At 27.7% G+C, this 18,590-nt stretch overlaps 2 protein-coding genes across 5 annotated transcripts in view; both read left to right on the top strand.

The window, feature by feature from the left end:
• Positions 1-7,044, top strand: part of LOC122505519 (glutamine synthetase 2 cytoplasmic-like) — a 33,386-nt gene extending 26,342 nt beyond the window's left edge. For all 3 annotated transcript variants that reach the window (XM_043617209.1, XM_043617217.1, XM_043617199.1), the window contains exons 2-3: positions 3,182-3,372; positions 3,813-7,044. In XM_043617209.1, coding sequence (XP_043473144.1) covers positions 3,189-3,372; positions 3,813-4,738 — 1,110 coding nt within the window. In that variant the 5' untranslated portion in view covers positions 3,182-3,188 and the 3' untranslated portion in view covers positions 4,739-7,044. The remainder of the gene's footprint in view (positions 1-3,181; positions 3,373-3,812) is intronic.
• A 3,113-nt stretch (positions 7,045-10,157) lies between these two features.
• On the top strand, positions 10,158-17,623 carry LOC122505507 (rhodopsin-like). 2 transcript variants are annotated; one of them, XM_043617179.1, is made up of 6 exons: positions 10,158-10,303; positions 15,329-15,659; positions 15,799-16,046; positions 16,142-16,400; positions 16,481-16,647; positions 16,794-17,623. In XM_043617179.1, exons 1-6 carry the CDS (start codon positions 10,200-10,202, stop codon positions 16,927-16,929), a joined length of 1,245 nt encoding a protein of 414 aa, XP_043473114.1. In that variant the 5' UTR covers positions 10,158-10,199; the 3' UTR covers positions 16,930-17,623. The 2 variants fall into 2 exon arrangements, with proteins under 2 accessions (XP_043473114.1, XP_043473122.1); XM_043617187.1 differs by having other exon boundaries at positions 10,243-10,420.
• Positions 17,624-18,590: the final 967 nt, after the last annotated feature.

Raw genomic sequence — 18,590 nt, 5'->3', positions numbered from 1 at the left:
TGGACTTGAATTTTGTAAACTCTGCATTTAGCTTATTTTTAGACTACAACACATCGTTTTTAATGAAAGAAAAAAAAAGAAAAAAAAAATTCGCAAGCTACTAATCTTCCAACCAGCCCTGGTCTTCATGCATTGATCGCGTGCTCAGCTCGTGAATTCTCTCACACGTGAATACGCCTACGTTTTGGTAACAAGTGTGTATAACTACTATAACACAACATCCAATCAAACTCACGCATATGAGTCAATTATTATCTTTCACTGTTTCTTTCTCAAATTGATTAAGTAGTTAACTAGCAAATGAATGAAAACACTATACATATAACGAAATACTTTCATTAGAAAGAGAATGTTAAATATGTATATAGAAATGCCAAAGACGCAACACGTGTGGAAAAATACTCTTAAACTTTTGTCAAAGTTGGAATATTTCTTATTTTCATGATGAAATTCATTTCATTAGAGAAAAAAGAGGCAAAAAAGTAATTAAATCGAATTGGGAGAAAGTACACTGAGAAAAAAGAACTATTGGTTCAATAGCGCCAATGCTATTGAATTCAATTTTTTTGAAGCAATAATTTCTGCATTTAATTAAGTTAATATAGGTACATTAAAATATATATTTTAATGTACCTATATTAATATTAATTAATAATTTATAATTTACAACTAGAAGCATAATGTTGTCTAGTAAAGTATTTGAAATTGTTGAGAAGTAGGGTTGATACAATTTTATTAAAAAAAAATTGAGACGCATGACTACTCCCTAAATCTTATTTGACATAATAGTCATTTGACATGAAACCATTTAATATAAATTTCATTTGACATAAAATCTATTTGGTATAAAAAACATTTAATTTGAAATTCACTTGACATATATTTCATTAGACAAAATTTATGATATACATTTCATTTGACATGGAATTAATTTAACATAAATTTCATTTGACATAAAACTCATTTAGCATAATCTCCATTTAAAGTAAAAATACATTTTTTTATTTCATTTGACATAAATTTCATTTAACATAAAAGATATTTAACACAATTCTCATTTGACATAAAAGTAATTAAACAAAATTCTCATTTGACCTAAAATTTATTTGACATAAAAATATCTGGGCGAATTTACTTCTTGTTAAATGAAGTCTATGTCGACTTCATTTTGTGTCAAATGAGAGTTATGTGAAATGAAATTTGGGTCGAATGAGAATTATGTTAAATGACTTTTATGCCAAATGAAAATTATGTCTAGTTAATTTTATGTCAAATGAGTTTCTACCAAATTAAATTTATGTCAAATGAATTTTATATTAAATGAATTTTGTGTCAAATTCAAATGCATGTCAAATGAATTTTATATCAAATGAAGTATATGTCGAATGAATTTTATATTAAATTAATTTTGTGTCAAATTCAAATTTATATCAAAAGAAATTTATGATGATGTTTGTGTTTAAATTTTTTTATGTTTTTTTCGACAAAACAAATATATCATGATTTAATAGCATTCTTTTCTGAATTGAGTAGTAGAGTACATGTGAATAAAACTTTTTAAATGTTTCTCAAATAAATTTTATTTAAAGTTTTTTCATTTTCTTCGAAATAATAAAGTACTATCATGATAGTGGCAGAAAATACAATTGAGGGGGCTGGATGCTATAAGGGGATACGTCTCATGTTAAGTGAATGGCGCGTATCCCCTTATAGCATCCAGTCCCTCAATTTTTCTCAATTCTCTACTTGACTAAAATTCAAAAATAGATGTAAAATTTTTATTAATCAGTCATTTTCTACTGTCACTAAATTTGAATTAGTGCGAAATTTTACTGTTAAAGTATTTGAAATTTATCGTCTGAAGCACTTCAGTAAAATTTTCACTGAAATTCAGTCGTATATTTCCCTAAAAACAAGTGAAATTCAAAATACTTTTTAAATTAACTCGGAAACTGAAAATTCTTTTTTTGCGCAATTCTATATAGAATTTTTATATCGCAGTTATTATGGAGTCATCTCTGAGAAAAAAGATGATTTATTAGCGTTGAATTAACAAGTTTTATTTTGTTGTTAGGACAATTTGCACTTATTAACGAAAAAAGTTTAGCGCACCAATTCTCGAATCATTGTCTCGAAAACTGTTGGATGTCATTTAATATGGAACAGATTATTATGGACTTTAAAATATATAAAGATCGTTTCATTTATCATGATCAACAATTGCGATACCTCTCTAAATTATACACTTACCTTACTAACATAATAAAAGAAATCCAAGACCTTCTCATTTTTTGTGAGAAAATAATTTTTTAAAAAACCGCTGCAAATGGGTTTATTTTTTGAACACTTTACTCCTTCATAAAGATTTTTTTTTTATAAATTTAAGTGAAAGAACAAATTTTCCAAATGCAGAGCCTGAAAAACATTTTTAAGAGCTTAATTGACATTATTTAGGAGAATTGAGGCATGTATGATAAGTTTTAAAGTATTAACCGTCTTGATGAAAAGCACAAAGATAGTGAGGATTGTTTACCAATTGAATTAGTAACAGTTTCGACTAATTTTAAGTTTTCTTCTAAATGCTAGTAGAAAATTACTAATTCATGTAGTAATTCGACTTACTAATTTGAATTAGTAAAAATACGACTTGCTAATGAATTAGCAGTTTTCTACTAGCAATTATTAAAAAACTACTAAAAATTAAAAACTGTTACTAATTCAATTGGTAAACGAATACGCACTATTTCATTGGTAGGAAATTACTAATTCAGATTTAGAGAGTATTAAAAATACATTGACAGTAAAAAGCAGCTGGCTCTAATTGTTTTTAACAATAAATTTCCAAGTAATGTATGACCATTAAAAACTCTTGTTACATTACTTTATTACATTAATAAAGTAACTTTTATATATATATATATATATACATTTTTATGACGCATTTATATATTACATAACTTTATTCGCCGAAACTATTCATAGAATTCAATTTTATGCACTTATTAACACTTCTTACGCAAATTTAATTTTGAAATTTTTATTAACAACTATTACGTAAAGAATATACTTTAAAATCAATTATAACTTTATTTGAAATTAATCTTGGTTGAAAATTTCTTTGACTACATGAAGTTAGATGTTCCCGATGTTTTTCTAATAATTTAAATTTTGTTTGTTGCAGCACAACAATGTCACGAACAATGTTGAAGGATTCGCCCAATGCGGCTTTAGATAAAACATTACTAAACAAGTATATGGAATTGCCGCAGCCGGACAATGCGGTGCAAGCAAAGTATATCTGGATTGATGGCACTGGTGAGGGAATCAGAAGCAAAACAAGAACTCTCGACTTTGTTCCAAAACACCCTTCAGGTATGTTATATAACATGACAAAATACATATCTGATTATTTAAATTCTTACTAAAATACATATCTGCCACGAAAGGCACCATAGGCTCCAAATAATTTAATGTTATGCTTTTAATTTTTTAAATAAAATTTTTTTTCATTTTTGTTAATTCAAACCCGAATACGAGAAGTTCAAAAAAATATGACCGACAAAAATCTAACTAATGTTTTGCAACCGTCGACTTTAAAAACACTTTGATATAATTGTGTAAGATATTAGTTTGGTTAGATAATGATAACTTATTTTATTAATAATTTACTTGGAGCATTTTATATTTTTTGTCGTAAGTAGCTATAAAGGGAACATCCACTTATTGGAATTTAGTGCTTTTTTGACACTAACAAGTTCTATCTAGAATGCACCTAATGACAATAAATAACATAATAAAATTTTCATTTACAGACTTACCAGTTTGGACCTATGATGGTAGTTCAACATATCAAGCCGAGGGGGGAAACAGTGATATATTTTTACACCCCGTAGCTATTTATAGAGATCCTTTCCGTAGGGGAAACAATAGATTGGTCCTTTGTGAAACCTTCAATCCTGACAAGACACCAACGAAGAGCAACAAGCGTCACAGCGCCAATAAGGCAATGGAAACCGTCGCCTCTTCCGAGCCATGGTTCGGAATCGAGCAGGAGTACACATTTCTAGATTTTGACAACAGGCCCCTGGGATGGCCCAAGAACGGCTTCCCCGGACCACAAGGTCCCTACTACTGCGGCGTGGGAGCAGACAAGGTCATCGGCAGAGACATCGTCGAGGCTCACTACCGCGCCTGCTTGTACGCTGGAGTCAACATATCCGGAACCAACGCAGAAGTGATGCCCTCACAGTGGGAATTCCAAGTGGGACCCTGCGTCGGCATCAAGGGCGGAGACGATCTCTGGATAGCCAGGTTCATCCTCCACCGCATTGCTGAGGAATACGGAGTGATCACAACTCTGGACCCGAAACCCGTTGATGGCTCTTGGAATGGAGCCGGTGCGCACACCAACTTCTCCACAAAAGGCATGAGAATGGACAATGGAATTGTGGAAATTGAAAAGGCCATTGAGAAACTCAGTAAGCGACACATGAAGCACATTCAAGCCTACGATCCAAATGAAGGAAAGGATAACGAGAGACGTCTAACTGGCAAATGCGAAACAAGTAGTATAAACGATTTCTCCGCTGCAGTTGCAAGCAGAAATGTCAGCATCCGCATTCCGCGAGGCGTCGCCGAAGACAAGAAAGGATATCTCGAGGACCGAAGACCCAGCAGCAATTGTGATCCATACTCCGTTTGCGACGCTCTTGTGCGTACCTGCATTCTCAACGAATAAACTGGAATATCAACGATGGCATTAGTTTCGATGACAAAGTATATAAATATCAAATATATATATATATAAAGTTTACAAAGTTTAGCTATGAGTTTCATGTTTATAGATATATTATTAATTCATTTTAAGGAGTAAGGCCACTGTAAACGCAAAAAAAACACGTTTTTAAAAAAAATTTTCTGATGAAAGGGAATACAATTGAGGCTTCAGATCTTAAAAGGCCACATGATTTTTAAAAATTATTGATTTTTGTGTAATTGGCAAGTATTTGTGTTACGCTCCGAAGAAAGGTACCAAAGAAACAAAAAATTTGAGGTTATGTTTTTAATTTTTTAGTAAAAATACAGAAAGAGAATCAATTATTAATTAAAAATTATTGATCTTCAAGTCTTCATTATATATATACTAAATATTCAATGAAAATTAGCTTCAAATTCAAATAATTAAAAATAAACTTATAATCAAGATAAATCTAACACGAACCATAACCTATAATTTGTTTGCTTCTTTGGTAACTTTCTTGGGAGCGCGTCACATTTGAAAAAACAAGGTTCAAAGAATTTTGTTTTAACTAATAAAAGAAATCGATTTTTTGAAATATCTACAGTGGCCGCTTACCCCTTAAAATTACGTTTTTGGCATCATATTTATTAGAATGGTTGAAAATGAACCAGATTGTGATAACTGAAACTATAAAATTTTAAAGAGGAACATTAGAATGTGTTGAAACAATACTATACTGTATTTATCTGTAAGCATGAATAATGCTTCAAAAAGAAAAAATTTTAACTCAAAAGAAATTAATGAGTATTTCATTTCCTGAAAGATGGTATTAAAATAACTGCTTTTGTTGTTTTGGTTTTGGTTTTCATTTGTGCCAGAAATAAATAGATAAACTATTTTTTTATAATCATAATGAAAGTTGTGTTATTTTTCAAATGGTGGTATATAGTAATTGACAATTAATTTTTTACAAACTGTCATTGCCAAACTAAGAATGTACTAAATGTGTAACTAATGTTTAAAGCCTTTTCAAGTATTATACTTTCTTTTGAGAAAAATTTATATATTTACTTTCCTATAAAGTCAAAATATATGTTCTTTTTTTGTTTTTGAACTGCTCTTGTTTTTGCGCATCAATTTGTTGAGTATTGCTGAAAAATGTTGTTGGGCAAAGTTGTCATTTTAGATGTCTTGATGTTGTGCTCTTCCTTACGAGCTGTCTTATATATTGTGCAAACTTTTTCACTTAATATTAGTTTTCACTAGACAATTTGATTTCAAAATGTTTAAAGCACCTAAGTGTTACCTAAGAAGCACATTAAAGTTTGGTACTGTCTAGTTGATACCAGTATTAGTGAAATAGTTTGGTGAGAAGTAGTTCTGACTAGGCAATTCAGATAATGTTTTTCGGGGTGTCGGTGATAAAATGATTGTTCAGTAAAATAATTGTTAACAGTTAGGAAAACTACAAGAATCTCGCATAGGATTTGTTGACCGTAAAGCAAACAACCATAGGGTTGTTGAATAAGCTATTAAACAAAAATCTTTAAATCCTGTACGAAAAGGGCTTCCTGAAGATTTCCATACTGTTTATAAACCTATAAAGAACCCAGTGTACGAGCATTTATAGTAGAATGTAACCTGAAATTTTTGCCCCAACGAACATCTGTCAATTACTTTAATTTTCTGTACATAATTTTAAATCGTATACGTAAACGAGTCGAAGGAGGCATAAAAAAAGATATTATTAATCATGTTTTTAAGAGTTCAGATTTATTTCTATTCTACAATATTCTTTCACATGTATTTTTGGCACAAAATGCCACAAGGGACGGAAATATTTTAAAAAGCATAATGCTCTCTTTATTTTTGATAGAAATATTACATAAAGTGTTTTAAGTGTCACTGTGCAATAATAAATTGTTGTTAGAAATAATATTAAAGATTATATTTACCACCAGGCTATAATTAACTGGTTGACAATAAGAACCCCACCGATACAAACTCAATGCACGCTGAGCTCTCAGGGTGACCACCTTGGGAGTTCCTATCGGGGCAGGGAATATAGTGTGCTAATTAAATATTTCAATCCAAAGTGACAAATGCACGTTTAGTTTTCTCTAATGCTAAGCACTAACATAAGTCAGTTTGAAACTTCAATGCGGCGTATGCTGGTACCATCGATAATTAAATTGTATAAAAATTTCTATTTGTTTATAGAAAATATATAAAAGTAGAATCTATGTAAAACATATATAACTAATGAGTTCTTTAATCAATAAAAGCAAACTATTATTTTTAAACTATATTACTTTTCCCTGCCTGTTTGTTAATGTTTTTATTTCTAATCCCTCGTTAAGTATATGAAGAAAGATCTGCTTTACAGGGCTCGGATCGTCTTTAAAACTAAAAAAAAAAAAAAATCGCTTTAGCCGCATAAATTCACAACAAAAGTCACGAAAAGTCGTATAAAATTTCCGAAAAAGTCGCATGAAATTTTAGAAAAAACGACAAAAACAAAACACGAAATTGTCAAAATTGTAAAAAAAACACATTTCTCGATAACACATACTTTAATATCAAACAATCCGGAATCAAATTTAATAAAATTCATAGCAAAATTTTAATTAGGTATTTTTAATATTTTTTTTTTAAATTCTCTTTAAAATGCCAATTATTTTTATAAATAATAAAATTCTTCTCCGAAATTAAATTATTTATGAAAAATTTTAATAAAATTCTTGTCAAAATTTCAATTATCTTTATAAATAATAAAATTCTTCTCTGAAATTCAATTATTTTCAAAAGTAATAAAATTCTTCGCAAAAATTCAATTATATTCAAAATTTTTTTTTAATTTCTCGTCATTATCTTCATAAATAATAAAATTCACCATAGAAATTTAATTATTTTCAAAAGTTCTGATAAAATTCTTTGCAAAATTCAATTATTTTCAAGAATTTTTTTTCAATTTTTCTCAAAATTCCAATTATTTTTATAAATATCAAAATTCTGCAAAATTCAATTACTTTTAAACATTAAAAAAAAAAAATCTGTTCAAAATTTCAATTATATCTTTATAAATAATAAAATTCTTCACTGAAATTTAATTATTTGCAAAAATTTTAATAAAATTCTTGTCAAAATTTCAATTATCTTTATAAATAATAAAATTCATCCTAAAACTTCAATTATTTTCAATTGTTTCTTAAATTTCTCGTCAAAATTTTAATTATCTTCATGAATAATAAAATTCATGCTGGAAATTTAATTAATTATGTATTTTCAAAAATTCTGATAAAATTCTTTGCAAAATTCAATTATCTTCAAAATTAAGAAAATTCTTTGCAGAAATTATATTATTTTCAAAATTTTTTTTTTAAATTCTCCTCAAAATTTCAATTATCTTTGTAAATATCAAAATTCTTGTGCAAAATTCAATTACTTATTATAATGTTTTATAAATTTCTTCCCAATAATTCAATTATTTTGATAAAAAATAATAAATTTTTTTTTTAAAGTCTTATAATATTAAATAATGATTTTATCACTCGGTCATCTTTAATTATTATAAAATATGAAGATATCGATTGCTCCGAGTCGAAGACTCGAAGTGATCGATTTCTTCATGTTTTATAATAATTTTTTTATAAGTTGTTTAATTTCAAAAAGGTTTGTTTATATTTTAATTTTCGAAAATATGTATAATTCAAAATATTAAAAATTAAATTTTAAAAGATTAGAATGAAAAAATTCTAGGAGTCACTTTTTTCAAAAATATTTTAATAAAATTTATTAAAACTAATTGAGGCTCTAATGGTAGTCAAGACCAGGTCAAGACCGTCAAAAAATAAAAAGTAAAATCGTAAATTTTAATAAATTAATAAATAAAAATAAGCAACTTTTTTTGGATTTTTGTAAGTATATTTATTTTTAATAATGATGCACAAAAACTAAAAATTTTTTATTCTGCAGTTTTATTGAATTTCAAATCATAAATATTGTCGTATCTCAGAAAAATTTAAAATTAAATTTAAAGAAAACTATATAATTGTTAACAAAAAATATTAATTTGTTAAAAATATTATATGAAAAAACAAAAATAACAATTTGAATATACTATTTACGAGGATCAGTTATCTCTCAAGGCTGATGGATTGAAGAATCTCAAGGCGCTGTCATGCAAGTCGCACGAAAAGTTCAATGCAGAACAAAATTAAAAAATCTATCTCAAAAAAATCAAAAAGCATATTTTTTATATTTACACTATATTTTCATATAACATATGAAAGTTTATTTGTAAAAAGTTTTTAAAAAAATCATATATATATATAAAATACCTATTCATTAAAATATTTGAAATAGAAAATTCGACAATTATAATGAAAGAAGTAAATTTACGGCATGTTAAACTAAAAGCTCGTGTCATGTCATTTAGATAATAAAAAATTTAAAAAATTAATTATTTAAACAAATTAAAGCATTAAGAAATATACAATTGCTTTAAAAACGTATTTGATGACACCAAAAAAAATTTCTTTGTTTTTGATGAGGTCAAAAATTTACAAAAATCAAACAATAGAAAAGATGGCGCTAATGTATGTAAAATATCTTACGAGAGATAATCACTTACTTTATGCACTTGTGTCATAAATAAATATTTTAAGTGAACTATTATGTTATGATCCTTTGTATTTCTATTTAGATGAATTATATATTTGTTGATTGTACAATGTGTGTCGTTATCTACATATATTGAAGAAATATAAAATTACAAATTTAAAAAGCATAATAGTGATTCTCGAAAATATCAATAATTATTATTAAATTTAAAAGCAATTTTAGAAATGGAGTAACTTTATCCTATTTTATAAGAAAACCTACGGAGAACATTTACATCTGGAATCACGTGACCTTACAGTCACATGCCCTTAAGCTGGTCAGCTACAAAGTTTTAATTTAATATTGATTAATATTTTAATATAATATAATAAACAAATTTAATTATTATAAAAAATATTAAAAACTTGTTGAGACCATGGTCTAGTCTACCTTGACACTTTTAGCCTAATGGAAAAATATTATTAATAAGTCATGTTAGTTAATAGTAAAATTTATGTTTTCAACCTTGCCTGTCAGTGTGTTTTCAAAATGTTCTGTTAAGCGGTAATACGGCATTTCTTTGATTTAAATAAAATGTAATGTATTTCGTTAAAGAAAAAATGTTTCGCTCGAGAAGATATAATAAACTTGACCCTATATCTTGATGTTGCTGATATATATTCAAGAGCAAGGGTGTTAAACAAAAGTTCCATTGGTTTTATTCTTGTTGTATCGTTGTAAGGTTTCCATTGTATCACTAAAGGTACCCGAAGGTATTCCTAAACCTTATATTATCCAATAAGTGGCGTCTTAAGACTGTTTGTCGACTTAGATGAGATAGACATATATTTAATGCATGAAGAAGAGTACATATGAATGCTACGCGTTACAATATTGGTGCATATTTAAACATAATTTGCAGTCGACTAAACGAGCTGCACCCGACCGAAGAGCTCCGAGGTACCTTTTCCAATATCCTTCACAAAATTATTAACCCACAGTGCATATATTTTCTTTAACAACATACACCTTTGGAATAACTTATTTTGATTCGTTTTTTATTAATTGAAGGAAAAGGTAATTTTACAAGAATTTTATACTTTATTAGAATCAGTATCGATGCGGTTAGATAATCTCGCAGGATTCTAATACTTTTTTGCTTCTTTCAATTAATTGTGACTGATGAAAGTCGTTTCTCATAGCAATAGAGTAAAATTTATTTTAAAAAATTATGTGTGACATGGAAGTGAATCATGAATTTTGAAAAGGGTTTTAGGTCATAACGTTGGCTTGGTGGAAAACTGTACAATTTCAACAATACCAATTCAAAAGTTTGTTATAAAAGATACCAATTGTACTAAAGAATTCCTAATGGTTAATAAACAATTTATTTAAATTATTAGAAAGTTTGAGAAAATACATTGATAAGATAGACAAGAGAATTCTTAAGAAACCTCTTTTTAAAAATGCATAACCTTATTTATGTCTTGCAACAGTGTTGACAAACTTGGAAAAAAAACTTTTTTTCTCGAAATGGTATGTTTTATAAACATCTACCAAAATTTGAATGAAAAATGAAAAAAAATGAAAAAGTTCATAACGAATTCTTCAAATGGTACACTTTTCCACCAAGCAGACGATATGCTTCATATACTTTACTATGGAAACACGTGATCACTGAATTTGACCATAATAAATTATGAAAACATTAACAAAGTCTTTTTTTCACCATCAATTGTTATGTAAACAAGTTTTTGTATTCCTTTGATAGTATTTTATTTTTTAATTAATTATTTTTAGCCATTATAAAAATAATAATTAACATTTTCCTTAGTACTGAAGCTAATATTAATAATTACAAAATATACTTCAAAATAAAATAAATAAAATATAAATGTAATGTAATGTCCCACAAAGCACCGAAAATTTATTAAACATTTACTTGCAAACTTCGAAGTACATATTTACTTGAAAAGTTGAGTTAAAATTTTGTAAAGATTTAAATGTCCCACTTCAATAAATTTTCAGCAAAGTTTTGCGCTACATTTTCACATAATAAGAGAAAAGTCGAAAATTTAAGTTAAATTAAATAATAAGATGTAAAAGTTGTTGATCAGTGTCAATTTTAAATAGTCCAAGATGTATATTTTGTCATTTTATTATTTTCATGATCAGACGAATAAAATGACAAAATATACATCTTGGACTATTTAAGTTAAATGTTCAGGCAAGTTTCAAACTAAATTTTTAGGAAAATAAACATTTATTGAAGTGAGACATCTTTACAAAATTTTTACTAAACTTTGCAAGTAAATTTTTCGAAGATTGCAAGTAAATCTTTAATAAATTTTTAGAAAACTTTCGGTGCTGTGTGGGGTAAAATAATTATAAAAAATAGATTTTGTAAATTTTATTTTCGTTTGATACTAATTTGACTGACTTTTCATAAGGTAATTCAATATTACAATATATATAAAAACATATATATTTTACATAAATAAAAATTGATAAAAACTTTTTTAATAAAAGCATCAACAGAGAATATTTTTGTGAAAGTGGAGAAATTAGTATAAAAAGTTTATTTCTTACTTATTAAAACAAAAATATTTGTTATGTTTTTCGTTTCAAAAAACTTTATTTTATAGTCTAAAGTTGTAAATCTGTGTACCAGTGGAAATTTTATATTTAAAAAATCATTAATACTATTTTTTATATCTATTTATCCTTCAATCTAATTATATAAGAATCCTAATTTGCTTTCTTCTGAACTTGTTATCCTAATATGCTAATTTAATTATCCTAATAAGTCAAAAGTTATGTAATTATTATATACATACTTTTTGTAATGTACATATATTTGCAAAAATAATTTAATTTATTTTCTTTACACTAGAATTTTTAATTCTTCTTTTCCATCAAATAACAATTTTTAGACAAATATTTAATCAATATTATTTTTCCATAGGAATTAAGATTTTCAAACAATTTCAAATCCAAACCTTTTTGAAATTCATCAAATTATAATAATAATAATAATTAAAGATGACCGAGTGATAAAATCATTATTTTATATTATAAGAATATTGTTACTGTAACTTCTTTAGGATTATTTTCATTATTTTCATTCAATTATTATTCTCTAGAATTTTGAACTAAAATTCTACTTTAAATAAATTATTTTTAATAATTTTTGAAAAAAGTTCTTTGAGAAATTTCAGATCCATTTGTTTACAATTTAATTTCACGAAATTTAAATTATTCAAAAATTCTTTAATTAAATATATATTAGAAAATAAGGGGCTACGTGGTTTATGGACGACCCCTTAACTGAAATTTATTTTTAAATCAATTTTTATTAGAAAATTCTACGAAAAGCAAACTGGATAATATATGAAATCAAAATTTATAGTCTGTCGAAGTTTTTAAAGTGAAGAAACTTAAGATTCCAAAGTTTAATTATTTTTATAAGTTTTACGCAAAATTCCCTAAATAAATAATAAAAGAATATTTTTAAAAAAATCCTCCCAGAATTAAATTATATAAAATACATTCAATTACATATTCTTTAAAGTTGAATTATTTTTTAATATATACAAAAGTGTAAGCATTTACTTTTTAATTCATGATGTTTTCAATCTTTTTAACCTTTATGGGACTGACGAGGTACCCGGGTACCTTTTGCATTTTCGAATTGATTTTTTTCATGATTTTTAAAATCTTATCGACCTAAGGTTTTTTGACATCTCAAATTTATCCATGCAAAGTGTTTTTATATTATTTATAATGTACCCTTTTTATAGTACTGCACATAACTTTTTTAAAAAATATGTAATTTAGTTACTATAGTTAAATAATAATATCCATAAGAAATCAAAAAATTAAACATAGGTACCCGGATACCTCGTCCGTCCATAGATGTTTTTTCCTCAGTCCCATAAAGGTTAAAATGAAAAATAATCTAAGAGAAAATTGAGGTTTTCAAAGAACACCAAAAATAAATGAATTCTTCCAGTATTTTAAAAAATTGGATGTTTTTCCAGTACTTTTGATGATATTACCTGACTTGGCCCCTACCCTAGTAGAAATTTGTCGTGGCATGACTAGATTTATTCAAGTTACTGTACAGTTTTAGTCATGGAAGTTTAATCTAGCTTAACTGGCGAATTACTAGACAGCTACTGCATAACACTGTTAAAGAAAATATAAAGTTGAACTTGATTATTACTGCATAGAAGTCCTGTACAGTTATTTTCATGGCACTGTCGAGGCGTTCCGAGAAATGATGTTCCAAAGTTTGTCGTGGCGTTAGCGCTACCGCCAGTTTCAGTAACTAAACAGTTGTGTATTGACATTTTCGAAATATTTTCTATAAAATAAATCTTTTGGTTTTACAGTTTATAGTTTTTATAATTTTAATTTTGTTCTTTTATTTTACTGTTGACAACTAAATAACAAATTTTTTAAATTATTTAATATTAAAATTTTGATTTAATAATAAAAATTTCTTTTCAATCAAAATTTATTTTTAATGAAAATTCCTTTAGAAAAAAAAAATTTTTTTTAAATTCGCTTCAATTAATTGAGTTAATTAAAATAACTAATTTTTTAAATTCAGAAGACAATTTCTTTTCAAGATTATATACTCTTATTATATGTATAAATATTAATTTAACAAACGTGTTACATACAAAAAGTTAGAATTGGTCCAATAAAGTGAGGTTATGTTTTACATTGATGAATTGACGTTGACATATGTATAGCTCTCCGATCTGAATAACAGAACTGTCTATAATTAATGACAGTAGACAGTAACAATTTATTACTAATTCCTTACGGAAAAAATAGACATAATTCTAGTTACACCCGCGAATTATTTCTTTCAGTGTATACTCTGATGTATTTATGGAAAATGTCTACACAACACTGTTCAGTTGCTGGACTGACGGTAGCGCTAACGCCACGACAAACTTTGAAACATAATTTCACGGAACGCCTAGACAGTACCATGAGAATAACTGGACAGACAGAACTTCTATACAGTAATAATCAATAAGTTCAACTTTAGAGTGTTATGCAGTAGCTGTCCAGTAATTCGCCAGTTGAGCTAGAAAAGATGAAAAAGGGAACTGCTTTACCTGCCGGTAGAGTATGGTTCTTATTTTTCCGGAATCGTCCATCGACTAGAACGGCCGTGATGCGTAAAGCGTGCGTTTAGGTATTTCGTCCCAGTGTGACCCGAGTTCGCTCCCCGAAACCGCTAGATATTTTTCGTTTGAACTGAATTAATTCTTCATATTAGGGTTTACTTATAAGTTTGTAGTGTGATAAAATAATAATATTTATTTCAGTGTTGTGCTTAATTAAAGGAAAAAGTGAATGTTGTTTAATGTAAAAAAATGACATGTGTTCAAGAATCAGTAATTTTTATATTTTGTTTTAATTATGTAGTTATTTAAAAATAATTTTACAGATAATTTATTATAAATCATTTATTATACGGAACAATAGATACACCAACAGTAAAAATATAGTTTCGTAAAATTTTAATTTATTTAATTTGTTGACAAAAAAATTTAACGTTATATTTTCAAATTTGTACGTGTTTAATACGTAACGTCAATATAAAGAAAGTTTTGACATTTCCAAGTGAATTATTTTGTATAGTTTTTCTACAGGACTGATGATCAGAAACTGTAAAATTTGACTGGACAATAACTTGAAGAAATTAGCGTGACATCACTTTATAGTTTTTAGCCAGTTTAACTGTAAAGTGCCTCGAAATTTTCCAGTGGAACTGTCCAGTGCCCTTAAAGATACTATGACAAATTTCTACTAGGGTACAGCATCAGGAAATAGGAATTTGGTCAGTAAAGTTATTGTATAATTTCCAATTGACCAAATTCCTCTTTCTTGACTTTTTATTGTCTTCCCTGAACTGAGGAGGGATGACAAGCCGGAATAATTACTAAAATTTTCTGATTTCAGAATGACGATCATGAGCGGACCCAATTTCGCACCCCATTCTTGGGGTGGCCATGGAGGAGGTTTCGGCAATCAGACTGTGGTGGACAAAGCATTGCCGGACATGCTCCACATGATTGACTCCTACTGGTACGGCTTTCCACCAATGAATTCACTATGGTACGGTATCTTGGGCTTCGTCATCGGATGCTTGGGATTCATTTCTTTCGTTGGCAATGGAATGGTCATCTTTATATTCAGCACCACAAAATCTCTCCGAACACCTAGCAATCTTTTCGTCATCAATTTGGCTTTTTCTGATTTTTGCATGATGTTGTGCATGTGTCCAGCTATGGTTAGCTTTTCACTTTTAATATAAATTTACAACATTTTCTTCCACCTATTAAAAGTGTATTTTTCTCTTTCATTGGCCTCACTAAGACCTTATTTTTAGAAAAATTTGTCCTCTAAATGAAATTTCTTATTAATTGCAGGTAATTAGCTGTTATTATGAGACATGGGTATTGGGTCCGTTCATGTGTGAGTTGTACGCGATGACTGGATCCTTGTTCGGATGTGCTTCCATCTGGACGATGACGATGATTTCCTTTGACAGGTACAATGTTATCGTCAAAGGATTGGCCGGTAAACCACTAACAATCAGTGGAGCAATTCTTCGAATACTGGGACTCTGGATTTGGGGTGTTGTTTGGACCATCTTCCCAATGTTGGGATGGAACAGGTAATTAATTATTACACTTTTCTTCTATCAGATAAGTCACCTATGATTTTAGCTCTTCAGTCATTACAATTGACAATTTTTTCTTTCTTCCCAAGATACATCCCTGAAGGAAACTTGACAGCGTGTGGAACTGATTATTTGAATCCAGATTGGTTCTCTCGATCTTACATCCTCGTCTACAGTGTCTTCGTGTACTTCATGCCTCTTTTCTTCATCATCTACAGCTACTACTTCATCATTGCTGCTGTATCGGCCCACGAAAAGACAATGCGGGAGCAAGCTAAGAAAATGAATGTTGCTTCACTTCGATCCTCCGAAAATCAGAGTGCGAGTGCTGAACATAAACTCGCCAAAGTATGTACTTACTATTAGTGCAGACGTGTTTCGATTGAATATTTTAAAAATTTACAATTTCTTTCCTTTCCAACTCACAGGTAGCATTGATGACCATTTCATTGTGGTTCATGGCGTGGACACCATACTTAGTTATCAATTACGCCGGCATCTTCGACTCAATGAGACTAACGCCATTGTTCACCATTTGGGGCGCTGTTTTCGCTAAAGCAAATGCATGCTATAACCCAATTGTATATGGCATCAGGTAAAATACTTCATCATAAAATAATGGTTTAGTTGTCTTTCAAAGAACTTGATAGTGAATAGAAAATTGTCGAACAGTGTAAAATAATTGAATTTCTAACAAAATTTGAAAAAGATTAATGAAATATGAATTTTTCTGTTTTACAGCCATCCAAAGTACCGAGCAGCTCTTTTCCAGAGATTCCCATCTCTTGCCTGTGCAAGTGAACCTGTTGGTGGAGATGCAGTTTCCACCACCTCTGGTGTGACAACCGTCACGGATGGAGAAAAGGCTGCTGCATAAATGCAATTCAAATCGAAAAGTTACAAAACGTAACATTCAAAATCAGACGAAAAAAATATGTGCGCGGGTGAAGAAAATTGGCCTTAAAAAACAATTAATTTATACTTTTTACAAATCAGGAAACAATTGAATTTGTCAATTAGAAATAATTTACACTCGCTTTAAAAAACATGTGCCAATTGTAAATATTACACTTTAATGGCAGTTAGTGTTTCAAAATGAAAAGCGAATCAGATTGAATTAATTGTTTCAAAAGGAAATGAAAATTTTTGTAATTCCAAACAATTATATTCAATCTAAAAAAAAATACATGCATTTCCTTTCTTTTAAAATTTTTGCTAATAGAATATTGAAAAAGTATTTTTTTAAAATAAACTAAAAATCTAATACTAAAATAATTTTAAAAGAAAGGAATCTTCTCAATTTACTGGTGCATATTACTTGTATACTGAACGAATATTTTATGCAATTGAACTATCATTAATTTTTTGACACTTTTTCACACCACAATTCGTGTCATTTACAAATAATGTGTAGGGCAGTTTAATAAGATATTCACTTGTTTGTATTATTTAATATATTCCAGTTTATAAAAAAAACAATCAACTTCCGTCAAGTTATTTTAAAACATCTGGTGATATTGTTATATATGTACCTAATTTTGTAAGTCTAATAAACCCTTTAAGCTATCGCAGAAGTCTTTAAAATCATTTCACCCTCTTATTTCGTTTCAAATAAAAAAAGGAATTTTTTAATTTTTTAATAATATTTAATAAGTTATAAATTTTAATGAGAGCAAATTTCATAATTTTCAAAAAATGAACAATATTTTTTTACAATTATGCTATTTATTATTCTTGGGACTGTTGAGTACAAATCCGAAGTTGAATTTCAAAAATTCAAAACGTCGGACCAAAAATGAAAAATTACGGACCAATTATCGACAAAAATATAACTAGTCCGAGTCAAACAAGAAAACATTTTAATTAAAACTATAAATGAAATTTTTCATAACTATAAAACATGAAGATATCGATAACTCCGAGTCTTCGACTCAGAGTTATCGATTTCTTCATGTTTTATAATAATTAAAGATGACCGAGTAATAAAATCATTTACAAGCATTTTTCACTAAAATTCTTCTTTAAATCGATTATTTTTAATAATTTTCAAAAAAGTTCTTCGACAATTTTCAAATCCATTTCTTTACAATAGGTATTCAATTTTACGAAATTTCATTTAGGTATTCGTAAATTCTTCAATTAAATAAATATTAGAATAATAAAAACTTCAAATAATATTAAAAAAATTCAATTAAACTTTCTCAAAAAAATTAATTTCAAAATTCAATTATTTTTTAAAATTCAAGCTATATTGCTTTTAATATTCAATTATAATCTAAAATTTTAACTGAAATTCATTTTTATGAAATGAAAATCAATTTTTATTAGAAAATTCTACTATAGAATTAAATTATTTAAATACAAACAAAATGCAAATAAATAATTTATTGAATAATTGAATGTTTCTTAAAATTCAATTCCCATAAAAAATCGTTATTAACAAATTTTCAAATAATTGAATTCTATCAACGAATTTTAATAAAATTTTTAAGAATAATTACATTTTTCGAGAAATTCGATTAAAATTGCATTAAAAAT

This window comes from Leptopilina heterotoma, unplaced genomic scaffold (genome assembly GCF_015476425.1).
Source record: "Leptopilina heterotoma isolate Lh14 unplaced genomic scaffold, ASM1547642v1 Lhet_113, whole genome shotgun sequence".
Classification (NCBI taxonomy): Eukaryota; Metazoa; Arthropoda; class Insecta; order Hymenoptera; family Figitidae; genus Leptopilina; species Leptopilina heterotoma.
Note: the sequence above shows the minus strand (reverse complement) of the source record. Positions and strands in the feature narration are given on the sequence as shown.

Excerpts from the sequence above, each read along its gene's own strand:
- LOC122505507 (XM_043617179.1), top strand. The coding sequence starts at position 10,200 with ATGAAGAAGAGTACATATGAATGCTACGCGTTACAATATTGGTGCATA. Across the intron at positions 10,304-15,328 it reads CCCGACCGAAGAGCTCCGAG|AATGACGATCATGAGCGGAC; the intron begins GTACCTTTTCCA and ends TTCTGATTTCAG. Across the intron at positions 16,401-16,480 it reads CTGAACATAAACTCGCCAAA|GTAGCATTGATGACCATTTC; the intron begins GTATGTACTTAC and ends TCCAACTCACAG.